Here is a 25,177-nt window from a genome sequence, read left to right on the forward strand (position 1 = left end):
GCTACTTTCAAAATATTTACATTTATGTTAATATTTGACATGACAGTACACACTGCTTTAGCCTCTGACGGTGTTGACCCATACTGATAATACATGAATTGAATACCTCTGGACATGCTGAACAGAAAATACATTTTTTTTTTTCCCCACTTCTGTAGCCTGCTTTGTCTCATGTTATCCCTAGAATTGGTCAAAAGTTATACAAGACATTAGACAGGAAAAATGATTTTTAATATGCTTTCTTTATTCACTATTTCTTTTATCACAAAGAAAGTCTCTGAAATGCAGACTAGTGTGTGTTTGGTATAGAAACTGTACACAAAAGCAAGGCACTATACTGTACATTTAAATTAATATCTTTTCTTTCTCTCGTCCATTACTCCATGCTGTCCGAATACAAACAAACACGACGTCCCTCACACCTCAGGAAGAAGAGAGCATCACCACCACAAGCAACAGCCATTCACACGAGAAGAACACACAAAAAAAATACAAACGTGGCATGTAAACTCCTCTTGAATCAAAAAGGAATATCCTAAGACATATGACAACATTAAGAGCGATCACACAGGATTTTCTGCCGTTTCTTTGTTTGCTACAAAGTTTATACAATTTCCAATTTTTCAGCAGACTTATCAAACGTACACGTAACAACAAAAACACATTGCAGATCAAACCAGGTGGAAAGGTGAGCGAACTGTTTGATTCCATGTACTTCAAGAGATAAACATACTTGTTTTAGATGTCACAGGGACTTATACGCACTGCTCACAGACTGCAAATCGTTGTACATGAACGTGATGAGGAGACACACACAAACACACAGACATCACCTCCACAGACTTAATAGATACATCAAAAGTGGATGCCACAGCAGGTGCATCTGTAGATCCTAAAGTGACCTTTGACCTGACCGTTTACCCTGCTTTTAGTGAACAAACACCTCCATTAACCGAAAGAGGTCAAAATGCCGAGGTGACCGCAGAACCGGTGGTCATGGAGGAAATGGACAGTGATAATTCTGTCACCATGATGATTTTCATCAGGTTTTTAAAAGAGTCCTTTGGCTTTCTTCAGGTTCACTTGCTTCCATCCAGGTAGAACGTCAAACTCTTCTCTCTTCATGTCTAACACTCTCTGAAAACACAGAAAATACTGCAGTGAGGGAAGGGAGAGAAACACACAGGAATATAAATATAAATACACTTACCTTTCAAAATTTTGGGTAAATTTTTGAAAATATAAATATACGTTTTTTTTTATTTGGCTGCATTTATTTGTTCAAAAAAGTACAGCAAAAACAGTAATATTATGAAATTATTACTACAATTTAAAAGAAATGTTTTCTGGTTTAAAGGGTTAGTTCACCCAAAAATGAAAATTCTGTCATTTACTCATCCTCATGTCATTCCAAACCCGTCAGAATTTCGTTCATCTCCAGAACACAAAGATATTTTTTTAATGAAATCTGAGAGATTTCTGTCCCACCATTAACAGTCTACGCAACTACTACTTTGACGCTTTAAAAAGTTCATAAAGAGACTAATGAACTGAGCGGTTCAGTCTAAATATTCTGAAGAGACACGATCGCTTTATATGATGAACAGATTAAATTTAGGCTTTCATTCATATAAACATTCATCAATGCACACATCAGTAGTGGTAAACGGAAGCTCAAGCATGTTTGCTTGACGTGTGAGAACCAATGAGGTTCATTCTCGTGTGTTACGCAGCACATCTGAACTTCTGCAAGAAGCAATGAGGTTTGTTCTTGTGTGTTACGCAGCACTTTTGAGCTTCTGTAAGAGCCAATGAGGTTCATTCTCGTGTGTTACGCAGCAAGAACCAATGAGATTCATTCTCATGTTACGCAGCAAGAACCAATGAGATTCATTCTCATGTTACGCAGCAAGAACCAATGAGATTCATTCTCATGTTATGCAGCATGTTTGAGCTTCCGCAAGAACCAATGATGTTCATTCTCGTGTTATGCAGTACGTTTAAGCTCCCGCAATGAGGAACCAATGAGGTTTGTTCCCATGTGTCAAGCAAGTACGGTTGAACTTCTGTAAATAAAAGCCTAAATTCAATCTGTTCATCGTATAAAGTGATCGAGTCTCTTCAGAAAATTTGGACTAAACCACTCAATTCATATGGATTAGTTTTACAATCTCTTTATGAACTTTTTGAAGCATCAAATTGGTAGTTGCGTAGACTGTCAATGGAGGGACAGGCATCTCTAAGATTATTTAAAATCTCTTCATTTGTGTTCCAAAGATGATCGAAAGTTTTATGGGTTTGGAAGGACATGAGGGTGAGTAAATGATGACAGAATTTTCATTTTTTGGGTGAACTAACCCTTTTACCTGTAAATGCTCACCTTTTTTTCTGTAATCTGTAAATCGCTGTAATTCATGAATGCTTTGGAATACAGACCTAAGGTTGGTCTCTTTTTAAAGACGACACTCAGCAGATTATTGCAGAAAGTCAATGCTGCAACTATGTTGTACTATGTTGTATTTCAAATATGAAGTTGATAAAAAAAATTGAGCCCACTAAAAGTTTTCAAAGTACCGTTTTCATGGTAATGCATTATAATGCAGCCATTACTTCAGTCTTCAGTGTCACATGATCCTTCAGAAATCATTCTAATATGCTGATTTGCTGCTCAAGAACATTTATTATCATCATCAATGTTGAAAACAGTTGATTAATATTTTTGTGGAAATCATGATTCATTTTAAGGATTCTTTGATTTATAGAATGTTTAAAAGAAATTTATTTGAAATCGAAATCTTCTGTAACATCATAAAAGTCTTTGCTGTCATTTTTGAGCAATTTAATGTGTCTTTACTAAATAAAAGTTAAGTGCTTTTTTAAAAAAAAATCTTACTGACCCAACTATTTTAAACAGTAGTGTACACGTAGACAAAGAATCAGAAATTTGCAGAAAAGCCAAAAGGAAAGGGTTACAGTAGAACTGTGTCCTAACTAGGCGCATTGTGTTTCCAGCGCAAAGTAATTTTTTCTGCCCACATAAGGCAAAATGCAACATAAATCAGTCAAAAGGAAAAGATTTGACATTCATATACAGATAAATAGAGTGGGACTTTGGAGCAATTAAAATTCACTGTAGGTGGAGCGGGGCTAATCTTCTTGCTGCTTGTGCAGAAACATAGATTAAAAATTATATGTTGTCTAAAAATACTTTCTATTGTCATGGTACAATGTGCAGAGACAACTTTAGCAAGCCAATTATGGACTGAGCAACATACTGAACCAATGGTGCGAGTCAGGGGCAGGACCACTGGTTTGCCAACCAGTGGCAGACTTCACATGGAAATTAACTGTGATCATGAATATTAAATTGAGACCACAGAAAGATTTCATGAAAACACAGTGTGGACAAAATGCAGTCCTATCAAAAACACAAATGTTCAGATTTTATCAGAGTTGACAGTTTTATGTGCAACTAATAATATTTAATCAAATATAATAGTTGCTGCATTGGCCAAATGTCTCTGGTCTCCTTAAACAGCCGAAACTCACTGACTTCTGGTTGCTTTATCATAGCAAATTGCTATCTGTGTGACACTGACATGGAAGAGATATAATTTATTGCTTGCTTATCATGTCACGCCTAGTTAGGACACCACGCTCTCAGAAAAATATTCCCAGAAATGTGTAAACTATTGATGGAAAAAAATAGCTTGTGAAGAAACCTGTTCACATTGTGTTTGTGTGCATGCATGAGTGCTTGTGTGATTTAATGTGGGTGTCAAAGAGCTGTCCTGGATTCTGCTGGACTAAAAGAGTTGTCTAAAGTGAGAAAGACACAGGGAGGAAGACGAAGCATAAAAGTGAGGCTGTCAGGAAATTGTGTTTAAGTTGTTAGCAGAGAAACAATCGATCCCTGTGACATCAGTCCATATCAGAGATACTTACCTACTCAGATTTCCCTACAACCCCGCCTAAAACGGCAAAACATTCAGTTCTTAGTATCTAGTCACGTCATACGTTAAGCAAGCCATTCATAGGCTGAGCAAATATACTCAACAAATTCAATTTACCAATAGAATTTAAAGGATAAACAGAACTGAAAATTCAATATAGCTATTAAAACTGGCTTAAACAGAATTAATCTTGTGAGTATACATTTTTTTAGGGTTGACATAACTGGTTAAAGGTGCAATATGTAAGATTTTTGCAGTAAAATATCCAAAAACCACTAGGCCAGTGTTATATATTTTGTTTAGTTGAGTACTTACATTATCCCAAATGTTTCCAACTATTTGTAAATCGTGAGAAAATTGCAATTATAACCAAGGCTCTGGGACGTGTGAGGAGTCGCTTGTCAATTGCGTCATACCCGCGTTACCCTCGGTTTCCGGTTTTATTTTGTAGAAACCATGGAAACACCAAAGACGCTTTAATATATTACATGTTTTAATAGACAAGGGAACAACTGTTTGGTTACATTTATAGACAGAAAACTAATTGTTGTTATATAGCTCAACACGTTTAGTCTTATTGATTAAATCTAGTTTTCTTGATTTTTTGCGAGTACCATGCTTTACCATGCCTCAGAGAAAAACACTATTTTGTGAAGTAGCTAACATAGCATAATCAGATGCAGCTTTATTTTTAGTAACAGTAATACAGCATTTTCTCCATCATACAATACGTTTTAAAATTAATTGCACGCCATTTATCAACACAGCCCATCCAGCATTTAATATGATATTCCAAAATTGATCTATCTTACTGCAGTGTGCAACAAGTGTCTCACAGTAGCCGCCGAGCGAACGCACAGAGTAACGTTATAACATCATTTTCAACACTCTCAAATGTATCTAATATGATAAACAGAGCTGTGTTACCTCATACTCATGACCGGAAAAGCGGAAGCGGCGCCGGCGACTGTGGCATAATAAAAGTTCCACTGCACGTGAGGCGTGTTTTAATCAATAGCTTGATTATTGCAATCAATCGCTTGATAATCGCTCAATCGCTCCAGCGGCCTCGTTCAGCTCCCACAACACTTGGTCCTGCTCTGCTTCATACTACAGTAATGTTAATAATCACATCCATGAACATGATTTCTTCCTGAGTCCTATCCCGATTGTTTCCACCGGCTGTGATGTGAAGACCACATGTCCCAAGATTCCGCCCTCAAACTTGCTGTCATTGAGCTACGCCTTTGTTTTGAATAGGCCTCTAGCGACCTCTAGTGGACAGAAATCTTACATATTGCAACCTTAATTAGTAATTTGTCATTTTTCCCCACATACATTGAATTACTGTCTTTTGAATTCTAGATTTATATTTAAATTCAATAGAGCATCTACTGCTCAATGCTGCAGTTAAGTTGTTCTGTACTGACATAAAAAAAAAAAAAAAAAATTGATTCAGGGATGTGGACATTTTTGCAATGGTTTTATATATTTACACAAATCCCAGGCTGTACAGGCAATCTCTCTCATATTAGTGTATGACCTCACCTCAAAGTCCTCATCGGTCAGGTACATCTCGAGTCTCAGAGGGTCGACGCCGTGTGGAAGGGGACGGGTTTGCAGCATTGCTAGAGGATAAGTGCTCTGACAGAGTCGAGCCAAAACATCCTCCACGAGAATGATCTGGTTACACACCTCTGCCTCCTGCACACACACACAAACACAATATATCAACGTCATTACTAATCACACAACCGCAAATCAGTGCTTCAGAATTTTATCACAAGTAAACAAAGGCTTTGAATCGTAAATTGAATCGAAGTTTTTATAATGAATATGCTGTACTTTTTTTTTTTAGTGTTTCTAGCCAAGCTCTAAAATATTTTATGGGGTAGGTATTTCCCCATAAAATTGGGAAATACCATATACAATTATTGGGGTAATTGAGTTTTTAAAATCCTTATTCATTAAATAATGAACAAATGTTGGCAAAAAATCATGAGGCCTTCAAATATTGTTGTTGACACTGACAGAAGAGGTGGAGGAAAGCTTGGAGTCAAAAAGGTTAAGAACCACTGTTCAAAACTATATATTTTTCCTGCCCGCTGTTTGGAACAACCATCATATCAGGAGTGTGTCAATGAAGCCTTAAACACTGTCTAGTTAGAAAGCTTACTAGGGTTTGGAACAGAGCTAAAGAAATATAGAAACAACACACTAGTCCCCCAACTGTGCCTGGTTTCTCACAAGGTTTTTTTTTCTCCATTTCTGTCACCGATGATCTATCGCCTCTGGTTTGCTTAGTTGGGGGCACATACTATTCAGCAATATTATTGATATGACTGCACTGACACACTGTTAGATGATGACATCACTGTTTTCTACAGAGCTGCTTCATAGCTGAATTGAACTTTTTTCATATTTGATGAACTTTACACAGTCATTGAATGAAGCTGAATCAACACTGAATTGACCTCAGCTGAACAAATGACACCATGTTCTTTTTAGAGCTGCTTTACAGCAAAATTGATCTCTGTTTGCATCATCGAATCATTATTTCCCTGTTTATCCCTGTAAAGCTGCTTTGAAATAACCTGTATTGTATAAAGAGCTATATAAATAAAGGTGACTTGACTTGATGTCAGTGTCTCACCCTCTCTGTGATTTCAGCAATGTCCTCCCTGTGCTCCCAGCTGGGGAACATGTTTGTGAAGGTCAGAGGCTCCAGTCCAGCATGGATCAGGTACGACTTCTGAGGCTTCTTCTCGTTCTTCTCTGCTAGACAAAAAGAGGCATCAGTTATCTGTATACACAGCATAAACTGAACAGAAACCACATCTGAAGCAGCATATACATCATTAAAGGTGCTAGTTCAGATACACGCTTCTGATTTGCTGGCTAATAAGGCTGTCAATCACCTCTGCAGTACTGCAACACAGTTTCCATAGCGCACTTCCTGTCTGAGTCCCAGCGGATGCGGGCAGAGCCGGTGCTTTCTGTATCCTGCGGCCACCAGCCCTGCCACAGGTAAACTTCATGATAGTTATCCACTAGGAACAGAGCTAGAAAGAGAGGAAAACATGCATCATTTATGACTCATTGTTTCCGTTCTAAGATAAGAGCTCAAGTGTATCATTTCTTTTTTTTACCTGGTTGCGGGGAAGAGTACAGATCCTCCTGTAGGAACGGCAGGGAACAAACAAGGTCTGCAGCTCTGGATGGGTTGAAAAACTCCTGCGCCACAAACTCACCCGAAGAACTACTGAGCTGGAACAGACGCGGAGTGAAGTTAAACTTGCCAGGGTCTACAAAGAGAGAAAGATAGAAATAAAAACACTGAAAAGGGTTATTTGAACCTGAGAAAAAAAGGTCTTTCTGGTAAAATCTTGTGTAAAGTCTGAATGATAGAAGACTTATGATATGCATTTGCATTATGGCTTGTAAACATATGGAAGCCCATTTCCACCAAATAAAAAAAATGCTTTCATAATTGTAAATCATAATTGTGCAATATAAAAGTCACAATTATAACATAAAAAGCAAATTTATGACAAGTCAAAACTATTTTTTGTCAATTTTGACTTTTAATGTCATAATTATGACTTTTTTTATCTGATAATTATGGCTTATTAGGTAATAATTATGATATATCAAAGCATTCTTTTCTTACGCGTTGGAAATGCGCTTCCATATGAACTCGTTATGTTGGAGATGGATTATTTTTGGAATGATATTGTAGCGAGGGAAACATAAACGGATAACAGACTTGCAAAAAGTCTCCTTCCCACTCTCCATGGTGTGTTTTACCTTGCAGCATGCAGTCGTAGGCCTTACGATCCTTCCTGCCTAATGCTTCCCAGAATTCCACTGGCTCGCCTCCTTCCTCACATTCATGAATGGTCACATTACAGCTGCTGTGAAGTCCAGCCTCCAGCGGTCGTCTTTGAAACACAGATATGAGTCAGATTACAATCATAAAAACTTACTGTAATGCAAAATATGACATCAAGAAGACATTATATCATTGGTTAATAGATTTAATATACACCACCATTCAAAAGTTAGGGGTCAGTAAGATATTTTAATAGTTTTCAGTCTCTTATGCTCACAGAGGATGCATTTATTTGATCAGAAATAAAGTAAAAACAGCAATATTGTGAAATATTAGTACAATTTAAAATAACAAGTTTCTATTTGAATATATTTTAAAATGTAATTTACTCCTGTGATGCAAAGCTGAATTTTTGCAATTTCAGCATCATTACTCCAGTCTTCAGTGTCACATGATCCTTCAGAAATCATTCTAATATGCTGATTTGCTGCTCAAGAACCATTTCTTATTATTATCAATGCTGAAAGCAGTTGTGCTGCTTAATATTTTTGTGGAAACAGTGATACATTTTTTCCAGGATTCTTTGATGAATAGAAAGTACAGCATTTATTTGAAATAGAAACCTTTCGAAACACTATAAATGTCTTTACTGTCACTTTGGATCAATTTAATGCATCCTTGTTCATGTTTTGTGTTTTATACAATGATTTTTTGTGTGTGAAAGACTCACTGTTCTTTGATCTTGTCTGCGGCGGTTCGAGCTACATGCCGTGTGTGTGTTTGTGTTTTGCAGCCGTGCCACAGGTAGATGAGGGCTTTGTTGATGTTCAGAAGGACCATTGATGTGCGAGATCGCAAACTGCTGCAGTGACACGCCACTTCCAGCAGGTGGCCCTCAACAGGTATCTCACCACGTGTACAGTACAGACGCCAATCATCTGAAAGAGAGGGTCAAACAGTCCAATATTAATATGCTGGTTTACAGCTAGCACAGCATACTATGTTTAATAATAATAGTACTTGAAACAAAAAGTTTTCACATGAGCTGATTACATATATGCAAGCAAGGTATATATGGAAAAATATGGCTGTTTTTGCATTTTTAAACCAATATTGTAAAAAAACATGAACAGTCTGAAGAAAGAGATAATTGCTTCTGTGTCGCACATGGCATTGCGAAATAGAAGGTCAAGTCAAGCGCACTGCATTGTGGGATACAGTGTGCTACACTATGTGCTCTGGTCATATTTGCACATTTTGGGTAATCCATGTATACAAAAAAAAATGCACATACTATGAATAGTATGCATGATGTACAGTACTTCTTCAAAAATATTAGGCAATTCTTCCAATACCCAAAAACTCTTACTCTGAATGTTCTCCTCCTCTTCTTCTCTCTTCCCAGAATGCACGATCATCCCACCATTGAAACACTGCAGGAAACAGGGCGGCTCCTTCCCCTGCTGGACCTGCATCTGAATATGAGTCACAGAAGCAGTGAGCGAGAGAAAGACAGAAGCGGAACGCAGTCAAAGCATAAAGTCCAGCATCTCGTCCTACCTGTGCTCCTCTCTCTTCGTCCAGCTCAACAGTCATGAGCGCAGATGTTCCTTTCTCACTGACCGTCGAGTTTCTGCCCTGCCAAAAGAAATAGCAGCACTTCTCCCTACCGGGACCCGCACTACGCACCTGATCTGGCTTCTGCCTGCTGCCCACTGCACACGGACACAAACATCCAATGACACACAATTAGAGAAGAGAGCAACATTTTTATACTAGTACATGAGTTTAAAGAAGGCGTATTGTATACTTCTGTAATATAGACTTCTTTTTTTTTTTTAAGTCCACTTGCTATATAGCTTCAGTCCTAACCAAGTATAAATGGCAATATTTTTTATTAAAAAAGTATTTTTTTCAGTCCATACTAGAACAAAAATGATGTGCAACAGCACAATAAAAGATAATCAGATATCTTTATAGTATATCGCATTATATATATATATATATATATATATATTATACACACATATACATACACACACACACACACACAATATTTGATGTTTAATATATATATTTAATGTGGAACATTATTTCAGAATAATTAAATTGGAAAAAGGAATGAGATTGGTAAAATCCTGTATAATTTTCATAATACAAGCATATTTATAGGCTATTACACTAAATAAAGCAATTAATCAACAACTTATTATTCCAATAAGCAAACAGAGCTATATTTTACTGCACAATGTACATAGACATAAAAACCTACAGCATTTAAATGAATGCAAGCAGAGACACAAATCCCAGTTCATTAGTCCCGGTGCAGTTACTGACCTGCGGCGCTCACCATGTACTTCCATTTCACCACATAAGCGTCTCCCTCGTGAAACTGGCCAATGCTCTGCTTGGGCAGTCTGCTGTAGTCAAACTCCAGGATGTGCCAGACATCAACGGCAACAGTGCTGATCTCCAGAGACCGCAGGCAGTCGTCCAAGCCGTTCTCCACCGGACCGTGCCCACGACCCACGTCCTGACCGTCCAGAATCGTGGTGATGGGCGACTGCAGGACTGGCAGCATCAGAGAGGCGCTGTACGCCCGGAACTCAGAACGAGAATCTGGGCCAGGAGACTCCTGAGATGGGCAGCAAGAAGGATTGAAAGAAGAGAAAGAGAATCACAAAAACAATGAAAAATAGGGAAAGAAAAAGTTGTGTTTAGATCGAAGGAACAGCTGGAAATCATTCTTTTTCACTATAACACTGAAAAAATAATTGTACTGTTTAATATTTTAGTTTGTTTTTCTTTGTTATATACACTACCGTTCAAAAGTTTGGGCTCAGTAAGACTTTTTTTGTAAGAAATTAATAATTTTACTCCGTAAGGATGCATTAAATTAATAAAAAGAGAAAGAAAATGCATTTTTAATGTTCAAATAAATGCTGTTCTTTTGACATTTCTATTTATCAAAGAAGCCTAAAAATGTTCAGTTTCCACAAAAAATATTAAGCAGCACAACTGTTTTCAACATCGATAATGCAAATCAACATATTTTATATTTTAAAATATATTAAAATAGTAAAACAATTATTTTAAATTAAAATAATATTTAACAGAATTACTTTTTAGTGTATTTTTAATTAAATAAATGCAACCTTGGTGAGCATAAGAGACTTCTTTCAAAAACATGAAAAAAATATTACCAAGCTCTAACTTTTCAATGGTATTGTAAGTTTAGAACCAATTATGAATGGGGTGGGAATCACAATCATTACATTCCTCTCAATTCCCATCCTTAATAATGAAGGTCAAAAGATTTTTTCCTTTCTCTTTAGCAGCTTTTTATTGTACTAAAATCAGATACACACAGCCACCCACCTTCTGCTGGAATGGGTATTCGATGACATTTTTAGGTGACAGTCTGGAAACATCTTTCCAGTCCAGGAACTTCTCTTTAAACAGACTTGTTTCATTATGTTCGGTCAGTCTGCCAAATATGGCCCAGTCTGGGCGACCTTGACCTTTCCTAAAAAATAACCACACCCACAACTTTACACTGACTATAAAGTTCCTCAAACACAACTTATCAGATGATTCTCAAATAAATTTGAGTGGATAATTAAAGTAAACTAGTGGAAATGCATGTAACTACCTTGGTATGAGTGTGTTGTGTCCTCCAGGGTCCAGAGGGTTGATGTCACAGTTGGTATAATCAAAGGTCCCGTTCCAAAGGTGCTTGGCCAACTGAAACGCCACCTTCCTCTGTGCCAGTGTGACCTCTTTGCCATGCCATACGTACACTTCACTACCAAAATCAAATACTACCACCTATTGAGAAAAAGACAAGAAAAACAAATATAGATGATTTATATTATATATTATTCACATTTATTCCGACGAAAATGTGGTTGTCCTAAATGGGGAAAAAGTTATTATTATCAAATATGCAAAATAAAAGAGTATAAAAACCACTGAATGTTTAATTCACCCATTTAAATAAATAAATTAATGATAAAATACAGTTACCACAAAAGTCGAAAAATTTTAAACTATTTCATATTTAACCATAGTGTCAATGCAAACATCAAATAATGTACAGATGTTAATTCAAAATAACTAACATGTGTCAGATCATTTTTTGTCAGATTGTTTAGAGCCAGTGTAAACACAGACATATATTTCAGATGAAAATCTGGTTGTCTTAAATGGGGGAAAGCTTTATTTTTAATTAAATAAAATATGCAAAATAGCTTTGAGAATGTACTAAATGTTTAATTCACCTAATTATATAAAATAAATTATAATTGCAAATATATCAGTTACCACAAAATGCAAAGAACATTAAACTAATTCATATTCATGCAAAAATAAAATAATGTAAGAAGATTATATATATTTATACAATATCTAAAACCTCAAAAAAAGACACAAAATATTGTTTTCTGACCTCTTTAGATCCCAACAGTGAACTACGAGGCACTTTCCCCCAGAAATCATCATCGGGAAGCAGTTTATCATCCACCAGACGGAAGATACAGTTTGTCTCCACAATGGCACTTTCAAACATCTCATCCTCGTCTGGAGATCCAGCCGCTGTGATCATTACACACATAGAGGGAAAAATAGTATTAATTTCAGATAATGGCACATAAATGGTGTCTATTTTGATTTCAGGGTATGTACATTGATAGCTGGCTGGTCCTCCCAGGATCTTCCAGAACTCTGCAGCTGCGGGGCTTTGTGTGTTCATTCCTTCTTCAATCGTCTCCACCAGCACTGCTCGACAACCAAGGTCATGGTTCAGCTGGATGAAAGTGGCCAGTTCTGATGCCTGGATGTCAAGTGGAACAATATAGCAGTAATGTAGAACACTACATGATCATTTGAAGAAAAACATGGTTAAGATGTCTGAGTATCAGTCAGGCCATACCTTGGCTCTTTCAATAACATTTGCAAACTCTCCAATCCAAACAAAACAGTGTTCAGGAGTAACCAGTAGAAAACAGTCACCGCTGTTCAGAGAGGACACTCTGGGCTCCACTAGTCTAGTCTGCACATGCCGTCGACCTGGGGAACATCCATGCATGTACAGTTTAACACACACAAACAATCGAAAACTCGATACTAATGCTGTAAAATATCACTATATTACTATTTATTTTCCATGCATCTTGTGGGTGTTTTGCAGCATTCTAACCAAGAGTAATGCTATTTAAGTCATTTTTCTGTCTTCACTGAAAGTGAAAGGCTTTGTGAAGCCAGTCAGAACACATTTGATGTTTGGACCAATAGGATTTCACTGTGGGCGGGGCTATGCAGCTTATTCCAAACATCACTATTACATCATGCCTGGTTAGAGACAGTGTTAGAGTGTTACAGACTGACCTTTGACCTGCATGAGCATGAGTTTTTTGTAGGGAGCTGCGCTGTTATTGGTCATCTGCTCTGAGATGCTGACACTGCGCAGACTCACGCTGCTGTAGCTTTCTTTACTGGCCAAACCAGCCAGGGCCGCGTCTGACAAACTGGAGCTCTTGCTTACTGGAAAACACACGTAAAAACCACATTATTACATTAGAAAAACAACATGTATTTTATTAACCTTCTTATAATGAAGTCACCATGAAATCAAAATTGACAATTCTTATTTTTAACAGTATTTTGCAGTGCTCAATATTTTTTAAAATTCTTATGCCCTAAAAATTTATCATCAAAAAACATTAACCTCCCCTCCTGCTCAAAATGACATCTGTTCTCTTTATGATGTGTGTCTCGGCGGAGGGCGGGACTAAATATCCTCCACAATTGACTGCAAACTGGCATTCAGATCAGCCTCCATTTAGTTAGCAATGCCAAATTTCCAAATCCTGCCCTACATTTTTCTCGTTTCAGAAGCCATTTCACTCGGATATAAGTCACAATAGGGAAGAAAAGACTATCGCAACTTTCAGTTTCATGCAGACACAATTTTATTTACATAAATGCACATTTTTAAGCAGAAACCAATAAATATATATATTAATTAATAATTCATATATATATACACACACACACATTTTTTTTTTCTCTCCATGTAATATATATTTTATATAAAATCTTATTTCAGATTTATTTCAATTACTGAAAATTTTTTTAACAGGTTTAGTTAATAACAACACAGAACTGAAGCACATTTCTATTCATTGCTTGTGGACTCACTTTTCTCCTGTTTAATTCTCTTGCTCTCCAGCTGCCCGACGTTCAGTCTCTGCTCTGTGTACTCCTGCCGGATGTCTTCTCTTGCAGCAAGAATCTTTAAGGGGTTCCTGGATGCCTGGACATTACGAGAGGGACGAACAGCACGCTTGTGCTGCACCATTGCCGATGTCAACCTGGAAGCCAAAGTACGACCAAAAGTCAGAAAACCAAGTCTTTCAATGTCAAATACTTCAATGCCTCTTTAAAAAAAAAAAGCTTAATGCACCAGAAAAGCTACAATATGCTTTGTAAAAAATTATAAATAAATATAAAAATAAATAAATATAAAATATAAATATTAAAAAATTAAATTAAATATTTAAATATAATATTTTTTAAATATAAAAATAAATGTACATGCTTGTACTGTATGTATAGCCTATTAAAAAAGCAAACAAATTACACTGGTGTTTGTTTTCCAAAGATGGCATCAAAGTCCTCATCCAGATGCATTCTGCTACTCATGCTGCGGGGAATATCTGTCATGTGGCGGTAAAATTTTGAAAAGACCTCATCATCTAATCGCATCACTTCCTTTACTGCCTTTTCTGTCACCGTCAGAGTCGTCTCCTGCAAACCTGATACTGAGAGGAAGGATGGAAACGAGAAAATGAGAGAGAGATGGCTTCAATAAAAGGTACATTATTAGGACACTGTGACAGCAACTGAAATATTAAGAAGCTTCTTTTTTTAAATACACCAAATGATGCAATAATCTTTTTTTACTCTGACCTCTATAATGGACTCATATCATCCTCCTGCAAAAAGGACAAGAAACTGAGCAGATCTTGCATCAATCAACTCACCTTTACTGTTCAAACGCCCCAGAAACGTCTCCAGCTTTTCCAACTTCTTATCAGACTCCATTTCTGCTCTGGCCTCAATTTCTGCAGCACATCAGTTTTTTTGCCCCAGTTACTATGGCGCAACAACATTTCCAAACTTTGTGACTTTCTAAAGAGGAATATCTTCTTTCATGTAGTGAGTGTTTGTCTAATGTACCTTCCTGCGGTTTAGAAATAGCCGGCACACTGCTCTTCAGTTTAGCAGAGACTGGAGACAGAATCGGGCTGATCACTGCAGAGGAAGCAGCCAGGCCTGACACACACACACACAGACAGGTAATCAGGCATTTAATAATAAGAATTTTTTATAATTTTGGTTTTTAAAATATTTTGTTTATATTTTACTATCAATTTGTCATTTCAGTTTCATTTTTAATTTAGTTTTAGTTTTTATTATTCCATATCTGTATGAAAGTATGTATATAGATAGTTTTAATACACGTCTCTCTGGAATATTTGCAATTCGCCAAAAGCAGCATTATGGGCCAAATATTTTGTATGATGGCTACAGTGTCCTTTCAATGGAAGCTTGTTTCTGCCACAGAATAAAACACTTTAAAAGGTAATTGCGACTTTTTTATCTCACAATTGCGAGTTTATATTTCACAACTCTGACTTCTTTGCTCAGAAATGTGAGATATAGGCTAAACTAATTCAGAGTTATAAAGTTAAATTCTGAATATTCTAAATATCTCACAATTCTGACTTTATAACATGCAATTGTGACATTATATCATGCAATTCTGACTTTATAACTCACAATTGCGAGAGAAAAAGTCAGAATTGTGCGATAAAAAGTCGCAATTACCTTTTTTATTTTTTATTCAGTGGCAGGAAACAAGCTTCCATACCTTTTTTCTCACGTAATAAAGTAAACATATTTTTAATAGGGCTGTCAATTTAACATGTTAATTTAATTAATTAGTTGGGAAAAATCATGCTTTAAAATTATTAATACATATAATGCACCCGCCCCGACCCATGACCTACGTAGTTCATCTGTGACGAACATAAAGCCGGGCTACGTGATGGAGCCTATAGAATGCAGTTAGAATGCCTCTAAAATTCAAGAGACTGGGGCAAAAATGCCCCTGTATGAGTTAGTCACATATTTATATCATATGATATACTTAAACAATATCATACAAGTAACGAGCGCAATATCACACGAGTGCTGTTATCCCGAATAGCACAAGTACAAATGCGATACTGATTTTATACAACCGTTCAATAAAGTTAATACTGTGTTATTTTAAGATACAATATTGTTGGTTTTTGCTCAATTTTGCCAACGAACATATTACCTATAAGCTACAACAGAACTGTTGTGCGTCTCCAAGCAACACACAACAGTGTTTCTGAATGAATCTGCGTTTTGAATGAATCAATCGGGTTAACCATTGATTCAATGGCACGTTCATAAAGAGAACCATTTACTTTATTCCTGAATGAATCAGCTGTTTGAATGAATTAATGAATTAATTTTCTAAAGCTAGATTTTGTAATGTGTATTTGATGCTTTTCTCATTTAACACAATAATGACTTTAAATTATCTTTTGGTGCGTAATTTCTCAGCCAAATTTGATGTGCAATTAATTTGCGATTAATTAAATCGCACATCGTGTAATTAATTAGATTAACAATTTAAATCACTTGACAGCCCTAATTTTTCAATAAATAACTTTATTTATATGTAGCCATGTAATAAATGGATTTTTTTTTTAATCAATGTAGTTTCAAAACACTTAAAATGTTTAGTAATTTATTATTTTATTATTATAAATGTGTTTTTATTTGGTTTTAGGCCATGAAAATGTTTTAGATTTCTTTTTGTATTTCTGGTATTCAATAATATTTGTAGCATGTGATAATAAAATAATAGAGTATTTAATAATCTGTACACTTGTTTGCACATTCTAACCTTTTTTCACCATCCTGGCAGCCACTGTGTACTGGGCCGAGTCATTGGCCACGCCCTTCCCTGTGCTCTGCCACGCCTCCTCTCGCGTCGTGATCATCTGTTTCCTCTCTTCAATGGACATCTGCCCCTCCCCCTCTTCAAGTTTCTGATTAGATGAGACAAAATGGATATGATAGCTATAGATCATCTTGATAAATTGCAGCAAGGAAAGACCAACGACTTGGACATCCAGAATAGACCATGTAAGGATAAATCATACGAGCATTCACCAGGTCATCAGCAAATTGTCAAAAGCACTTACAAAACGTTTGAATATGACTATCCTCTTTGCGGTTCATACAATACTGAAATTTGTCATTCAACAGCAAAAGCCAAACATGCAGTAATCCTTACTCAAAGTGCTCTGCATTTCCATCTAAATTAGATTTATGCATTTATGCTGCCAACACTCATTTAATGAATACATTTACCCTGAGTATATCTAGAGTAAATTTAACTGAGCTGCCTGTTTCTGTCAGAGAAATATAAGCATTTTTTTTACTATCATTCACAGTGAATTAAAGGATAAATTATGCAAACTAATAATAAGGATCCTTCATAAACTAAATGAAAACCATTTTTACCGCTGGTGTATTTTGAGTCTTTGTTTTCTAGTTTGAATGAATGAATGAATGAATGAATGAATGAATACATGCATACATACATACATAGATAAATACATATATATACACATACATACATACATAATTATGAACTAGATTCACTTAAAATCAGCAAGAAAATGCAACTCCTATCTCAAAACAATGATCTACCAAACATTCTAGACTAATACACCCAGATCATCTGGTGGCAGAAGGGTCAATGGATAGGCAAACTTTAAAATTCAGACTTTTTGTAGAGTTATGTTAGAAATGAAATGGTTCCAAAATGCACAAGATCTCTCTTACCTGGCCTTGATGTTCTACATATTGGCATTTTGGGGTAGATGGGAGAGGAGGAGGAGAGTAGGTGGAGGAAAAGACAGGCTCCTACAGACAGAGGAGAAGGATGAAACATGAAGTAGATAGAAAACAAGAGTGAATGAAAGAGCAAGAGACAAATGATTCCAGGGCGTAGATAGTGATGGAAGAAAATAACTCAGAGATGATAGAGAATGAATGAGGATAAAAAGCCAAAGGAAAAGATGCAACATCTCCAAGTCTGGACCAGTGGCTCTCAACCCGTTTAGCATCAGGACACAGATTTTGCATTAGACATCAAATGGCAACTAAAATAGCGCCACTAGTTATTGTACACTCTCAGAAAAAAAAGGGACAAAAGCTGTCACTTAGGCACTTCCCTTTCAAAAGGTGCTAATATATACCTTTAAGATAGTAATATGTAACCTTTAAGGGTAAAGTCACCATGAAATCAAAATTGACAACTCTTAATTTTTTATGGAACATCCCTGTATTTATTATGAATGATTTATCAGATGAAATCGACCAATGATTTTCCAAACCACAATGATCCAATCAATTCCTCATGAACAAAATCAAGATCAAAATCAACATTTTTCTTTTTTGAGAAGCTGTTTAGCTTGGATTCACGTCACAATAAGGAAGAAAAGTACATTTAAAGTACAAAGGTTTACTTTTTCAAAGAGTCCTGTCCGAGTGACAACTTTCGTACCTTTTTACTGAGAGTTTACAAAAGTAAAAAAAAAAAAAAAAAAAAAAAAAACACTGAAATCTAACAAGATTAATCTGAACCACATACTGTAGGCTCAAAATACACCAAATATTTTAACATTTTGCTGTTTATATAGAATAATGGTTTCATGTTCTTGGTCAGCTACTTTTTATCATTCACATTTTGCATTCTTCCTGTCTATATTGCTGTCAGTACAGATCTGTCACCCATTTTTGAGTTTGACCCATTAATTGAGAACTACTGATCTAGTCCATCTAGAACAGCAAGACGTTTCATCCTAAAAAAAAAAAACATGTTAGATTTTGACTTGAACACACATCTTATGTGGTGCAAGACAAACAAGAGAAGCAAAAGGTCTATAATGGCAGTATAATGAGGAGTCATTTATAAGGTTAAAGGGATAGTTCACCCAAAAATGAAAATTCTGTCATTATTTACTCACCCTTAAGCTGTTCCAAACTTGTATGAATTTCTTTCTTCTGCTGAACAAAAAAGAAGATATTTTGAAGAATGTCACTAACCAAACAGTTTATGCACCCCATTGGCTTCCATAGTATGAAAAAAAATTGCTATGGAAGCCAATGGCGTCTATCTACTGTTTGGTTAGTAACATTCTTCAAAATATCTTCTTTTGTGTTCTGCAGAAGAAAGAAATTCAGTCACACTTTAGTTTAGGGTCCAATTTTCACTATTAACTAACTATTAACTATGACTTTTGCCTCAATTATATTGACTTTTGCTGTCAATATAATTACTGCTTATTAATAGTTAATAAGGTAGTTATTAAGTTTAGGTATTGGGTAGGATTAAGGGATGTAGAATACGGTAACGCAGAATAAGGCATTAATATGTGCTTTATAAACAGCCAATATCCTAGTAATATGCAAGCTAAAAAGCAGCTAGTTAATAGTGGGAATTTGACCCTAAACTAAAGTGTTACCAGAAATTCACAGAGATTTGGAACAACTTGAGGGTGAGTACGTGATGACAGAATTTTCATTTTTGGGTGAACTATCCCTTTGAGTGAATTTATTACAGCATGTTCCTAACATTTCAACAGCATTAACGTTTTAGAGAGAAGCAAATATTAATAATTTACTATATTTGTTAACATTAGTTAATGCATTAGCTAACATGAACCAGCAATAAGCAATGGATTTTTTTATTTTTCCAAAAAATATTTTATTATTCATTTATTAATGTTTAATGCTAATAAACAATGATGAATTGTATTTTTATGTTAATTTATAGTGCAGTAACAGATGCAACTGTACTAACTGAAAATGTATTAGGAAATTTAAAAAAGATTAAAAAATGCTGTAGTAGTATTGTTCATTGTTAGTTCATGTTGACTAATGTTAACAAATGAAACTTTATTGTAAAGTGTTACCAACTGAAATGGCAAAATAAGGTTAATTTAGAAGATAAAGCAAGCAGCGTGTCAGTCCTAGCCAATCAAATTGCAGTTTGCACTAGCAGGTCAGCCAATCCTAAAGCCAAAATTGTCTAGGACAGCCATAGATGCTGGCGCTTACCCAGAGCTGCTCAGATGATGTGAATTCAGTGATAACAGTCTCGTCCTAAACACACAGGAGATGCATTTGTGTGTGTGAGGGACAAAAAACTAAGACTATATAGAAATAATGCTACATGAAAACTGGAAAAGACTTGGCCTTTATCTTTGGATAAACTGAAAACAGTTTACTTTAACTTTTGCACTTGCTGAATTGAGAGAATCACAATAACTCAGGAACGCACAAGTTGCTATATAAAACTCAGTGAACACCTCGCTGTGAAATGACTCATCAGACTGTATAAGTACAGGTTTCAGGTCTAGGCAGTCAATTCACAGCTTTGCCTGCGACAGTAAATGAATGTGTTACTATTCACAAATTAGATAACACATCTGATTCACAGTTTGGATAAGGAATAGTTCACCAAAAATGAAAATTACCATCATTTACTCAGCATCATCTTTCTTTTTTCTGTGGAACACAAAGGGTGAATTTTTAAATATGCTAGACATTTAAGTGGAGTGTGGAGGCGGGGACTAATTTGCATATTCATGTGACCATGTATACTAAATGAAGCAAGAGAAGAGTTGCTTTCAAGCTATTTTAAGGCATGAAGGAATTATTTTCACAGGAAAAAACATTTAAAAATGTCATTTTGATTATCAAAGATGAGTTTTAAGAGATAAAATGATTGGCTGGAGGAGGATTTTAAGTATTATTTTGGAAAATCTGTATCTTAAAGTTCTGTAAAAATTGAATACTTGTACATTTACAAGGAAAAAATTACATTTCATGTAGACAATTTAAAGTACATATAATAATACATCATAAGGACTTACATCTTTCCTCAAGCACTTAATTAAAATAGTATTTTTCTTAATCCTAATGAGATTAACAAGCCAATCAAGCATGCTCACATAAGTTTAACTTTCCTATTTATTTGAGTGTAATAATACTGATAAGGCAGAATTTAGTTCACCAAAAAATAACAACAGCTGTCATAATTGTCAATGAGAAACCCTAACAATGAGAAAACAGTGATTTCTGACAGATTTATGGAGATTTTGCATTAAAATTAATAAAATGTTAAAATCTCTACTGTGTCCCTTGTCAAAAGTCAATTTAAAAAGCTAAAAAAAGCATTTACTTTTAAATAAAGCACAAATGCATTTAAATACAGTTTTACTTCCAAGTTTTGTTTTGGCTAGTTATTTTTACTTAAGTATTTTTAAATGAGTTACATTTTTGGCATAGTACTTGAACTTAAGTGCTATTTCTTAGCATATTTTTAGCACATTTTAAGGAAAACAGCGGCCAGAATATTCATATTAAAAAAGTATTTTTAGCAAGGAGGAAATTTCTGCAGTTACTGAGTATTATTTCATGTGAACCTAAAAAGTTAATGTACTTTAAGAACATTACAATAGTGTGTTGATGTTTCACATCATTAATATCACAGTCTATTTATATACACATTACACTAATTATTACTTGCACCCAGAGATGTAGGAAACAATTGAGTGGATACCAAAAGTGGGTAGGTGGTGGAGGCAGTTTGTAAGACAGTTGTAATACTGTCATGACTATATATACACATATAAAGCCTGTGATGTGTTTCCATATATGATGTTGATAGGCAACATATTCTTACCTTTTTCTTAAAGCCTTGCTCCTCCACTATTTGACTACTCTTCTCGCTTACAGACACCACTTCCTGTACAACTTCCTGTTTCTTGTTTATCCTGTTTTTCCAATCTTCCTCTCCACTCTTCTTCAACATGGCTAACCTGAGAAAGAATAGTGTCAAACGCTTCATTTCATCTTGAACATTGTAGATGCAAAAATCATGCAGATCTACAGTATAAAAATGCAAGAAATCACAATTGAAGGGATCATTCAGAAATCACACCAAATACTATAGCATACATAATTCTTCACAATTCAGCTTTCTCATACTACTTTGTCATGGTTCGTTCTCTCTATACTCATTTCATCCTGCCCTGCGGGGAAGGCTGGAGTACTAAAATAGTGCTGTCCGCATTATCAGCGCTCGCGGAGAGCAGAGATGACCCAATTTCATTTATAAGACAAGACAGAAGGAGAACAGCTCCAGTCACCCTGAAACATCAACACACTCCAATGCATGTGCCATTGTTTCTCACACCACAATATGCCATGAGTGTGCTTTTAACATGCTATTATGCGACCTTTCAAAACTAATCCTGACACATAAAAATCTTGCTAAAAACAATATATACAGTATATTACACAACTGTTCAAGAGTTTGGGGACAGTAAGATTTTTTTTTTTTTTTTTGATAGAAATTAATAATTTTTATTCAAACAAGGAGATTTACTTGAACATTAAATACATTTATACCATTACAAATAATTTCTATTTAAAATAAATCCTTTCTATTCATCAAAGAATCCTGAAAAAAGCATCACAGTTTCCACCAAAATATGAAGCAACTGTTTTCAACATTGATAATAATAAGACATGTTTCTTGAGCAGCAAATCAGCATGTTAGAATGATTTCTGAAGGATCATGTGACACTGAAGACTGGAGTAATGATGCTGAAATTGCAGCTTATCATCACAAGAAAAAATTAAACTTTAAAATATATTAAAATTGAAAACTGCATTAATTTGACCAAAATAGTGTAAAATTTTAAATATTTTTTACAATTTAAAAGAACAGCCTTGGTGAGCATAAGAGACTTCCGAGAAGATCCTACCGACCCCAGATGGTAAGAATGAATAGTATTGAAAGTATTTATATTTGTAATATATTATATTTATGACTTTGTGACCAGTGATAAGTTTGGAAGGGTAAATAACATGTACCACAGGCTATTGTCGAGACCTGGAAGGTAATTTTGAAAGGTTTATTTATTTGCTAAATTAAAAACCAATTTCTTTATGGGAACCGACTGTTTTATGCGAATATGTCATATTTTGTGTGAATCACTGTAAATGGGATTATCTGTACGCCAGACATCAGTGTCGACAAGTCTGCGCTTTTCCTGCCGAATTGGGCTGCTTTTACAATGTTGCCTGGGTTTTTTTTGTTTTGTTTTTTTTGCCCACGGGTTGAAGCACCCTGAACTCCATTTTTTACCCCACTATTTTTTTGCCCCTCGGAACACAATTGGGTAGGTTTTAATAGCAATTGGACTGGATTTGTTATGCAAACCTAGCAACCTTTCCAGACATCCCACCTCTCCTGGAAGGTCCGGAAGTCTCCAACATATTGATAGGGGCTCCCTGACGCCCGCAAATTATATACAATATCCCGGAAATTGAGCAAGCAGGAAAGAAAGAAATCCTGTTTCCACCTAGTATTAAGATACGTTTTCAGTGAACCCATCACAAGTGGTCAGCCAAGATGCACCGGTATTGCCGGTATATAATACCGTTACACCTGGTATTATCACACATTTCAAATGCGTCTTCTGTGACCACTTGCATTCAGATTTTGTGGAGACCCATGCCACATGAATACTAATGAATGAAAGACCCCATGTTAGATGGATTATGCAAATTAATATAACAGTGATAGTGTTGTCAAAAGTACCGACCGCAATACCAAGTTGGTACTGAAATTTTAAAAATGGGATGCTTTGAGCACTGTTGAGTGGATTCGTCAACACCTCTGATTGGCCTTCGTGTTTACATGCTCATCAGATATGTCTGTGATTGGCTAAAATGATCAACGCTTCAAAAACATGTTGTAAATAGACATTAACCGAGCGCTTATACAGATACACACAGGAACGTTTGAAAGCAGGCAGGACCGTTCTGCTGGCAGACACCTGCTTTCAAAAGCTCCCACTCCCAAAACGCTTTCAAATTCAAACACTTTCGTGTGCTTTCAAAAGCTCTGGAGCATTGATAATTGTAGCCAATCACAGACATATCTGATGACCGCATGAACACAAAGGCAAATCAAAAAGTGTTTATAACAGCGCTCAAAGAGTCACATTTTCAAAATTTCAGTACCGACTTAGTATCGCGGTCAGTATTTTGACAACACTAAATAGTATAATATCATTTTTAATGTGTGTTGGGCCATCTCCCGGAAATAGTTGGCAAGGTGGGATGTCTGGTATGCCCACAGCTGATGTACAAGTAAAGTAATCAACACACACCTCTCTTTGATTGACATAGATGTCATGGCCTCTGGATCTTCCTGGATATCTGGCTTTTGGTCTATGGAGACGATGGGTCCAGATGGGCCGTATTTTCCCAGGATCTCTTCTTGGGGTTGTGTTTGAGGTGGTATGAAGCACTGGGGTTTTGGCTGGGTTTGAGGGGCTACCTTGGGTTGAGAGGGAATGTAGGCATGTGACTGAGGCGGAAGAAAGGACTGTGGTTTCGGCTGCGTCTGTGGCGGTACTCTGGGTTGTGTCTGCCGTTGGGGATCAGAGTACACCTGAGTTTGCCGTGGAGGCACCTGAGGAGGAGCTGAGTCAATGTGGGCGTGAGGTTGAAAGTCAGAAACGAGGTGTGTTTGTAGTTTGGCCTGTGTCTGTGGCGGTGTCGGCGGGCTGTAGGGTTGTGTTTGGGGTCGGGTGGGTGTCGGTGTGTAGACTTGAGGGTGCTGCACTGGTTTTGGTTGAGGTTGCGGAGTGTACAACTGAGTTTGCTGGAGGTAAGTGAGGGAGTGTGAGGTGTGTGAAGAACTTCTGGAGGAGACCGCAGCAGTGCTCACCGCCCTCACGGGAACGCTGGGATCAAGGGACATCTGGAGAAACACAATGAGGTCAAGCATTGGAGAAAATACAAACAAAGAGCCTTAAAGGGTAAATCTCACAAAAGCTGTCAAGAGCATGTCTATTTCTCCCAAAAGGAAAAAAAGAAACAAATACACTTTGAATAAAGAAAGGACAATGAGGTCATTTTAGGAATATTAGATTTTTTTAATATAAATTTTATAATGACAATTAAGCACACCCTACATCCCTATTACTGTCATGCAAAAAAAGTTGTAATGTAAAATTTCAATGTATTTCTATTAGTGTTGTCAAATCAATTAATCGCGGTATATATATATATATATATATATATATATATATATATATTTATTTATTTATTTATTTATTTTTCCCCACACACACACAGACAATATATATATACACACACATTATGTTAAATGCGATTAATCGCAATTAATCAGTTT

The 25,177-nt window shown here is 36.0% G+C and overlaps 1 protein-coding gene across 5 annotated transcripts; it reads right to left on the minus strand.

Annotated features, from left to right (window-relative positions):
- Positions 1-223: 223 nt before the first annotated feature.
- On the minus strand, positions 224-24,784 carry LOC127498938 (supervillin-like). 5 transcript variants are annotated; one of them, XM_051868944.1, is made up of 26 exons: positions 24,147-24,784; positions 21,647-21,782; positions 20,017-20,061; positions 17,737-17,817; positions 16,790-16,934; positions 15,025-15,120; positions 14,829-14,909; positions 14,426-14,606; positions 13,984-14,156; positions 13,171-13,326; positions 12,716-12,852; positions 12,469-12,616; positions 12,233-12,378; positions 11,438-11,613; positions 11,164-11,311; positions 10,123-10,420; positions 9,346-9,500; positions 9,155-9,260; positions 8,516-8,723; positions 7,761-7,894; positions 7,103-7,258; positions 6,872-7,015; positions 6,607-6,728; positions 5,502-5,657; positions 3,946-3,971; positions 224-1,137 (listed from the first exon to the last, which is right to left on the minus strand). In XM_051868944.1, the coding sequence occupies exons 1-25, from the start codon at positions 24,767-24,769 to the stop codon at positions 3,960-3,962; spliced, it is 3,963 nt and encodes a 1,320-aa protein (XP_051724904.1). In that variant the 5' UTR covers positions 24,770-24,784; the 3' UTR covers positions 224-1,137; positions 3,946-3,959. The 5 variants fall into 5 exon arrangements, with proteins under 5 accessions (XP_051724904.1, XP_051724884.1, XP_051724894.1 ...); XM_051868924.1 differs by lacking the exon at positions 3,946-3,971; XM_051868934.1 differs by lacking the exons at positions 3,946-3,971; positions 20,017-20,061.
- Positions 24,785-25,177: the final 393 nt, after the last annotated feature.

This window comes from Ctenopharyngodon idella, chromosome 2 (genome assembly GCF_019924925.1).
Source record: "Ctenopharyngodon idella isolate HZGC_01 chromosome 2, HZGC01, whole genome shotgun sequence".
NCBI lineage: Eukaryota > Metazoa > Chordata > Actinopteri > Cypriniformes > Xenocyprididae > Ctenopharyngodon > Ctenopharyngodon idella.

Excerpts from the sequence above, each read along its gene's own strand:
- LOC127498938 (XM_051868924.1), bottom strand. The coding sequence starts at position 24,769 with ATGCTTGACCTCATTGTGTTTCTCCAGATGTCCCTTGATCCCAGCGTT. Across the intron at positions 11,312-11,437 it reads CACAACACACTCATACCAAG|GAAAGGTCAAGGTCGCCCAG; the intron begins GTAGTTACATGC and ends GTTATTTTTTAG. Across the intron at positions 7,016-7,102 it reads GTACTCTTCCCCGCAACCAG|CTCTGTTCCTAGTGGATAAC; the intron begins GTAAAAAAAAGA and ends CTCTCTTTCTAG.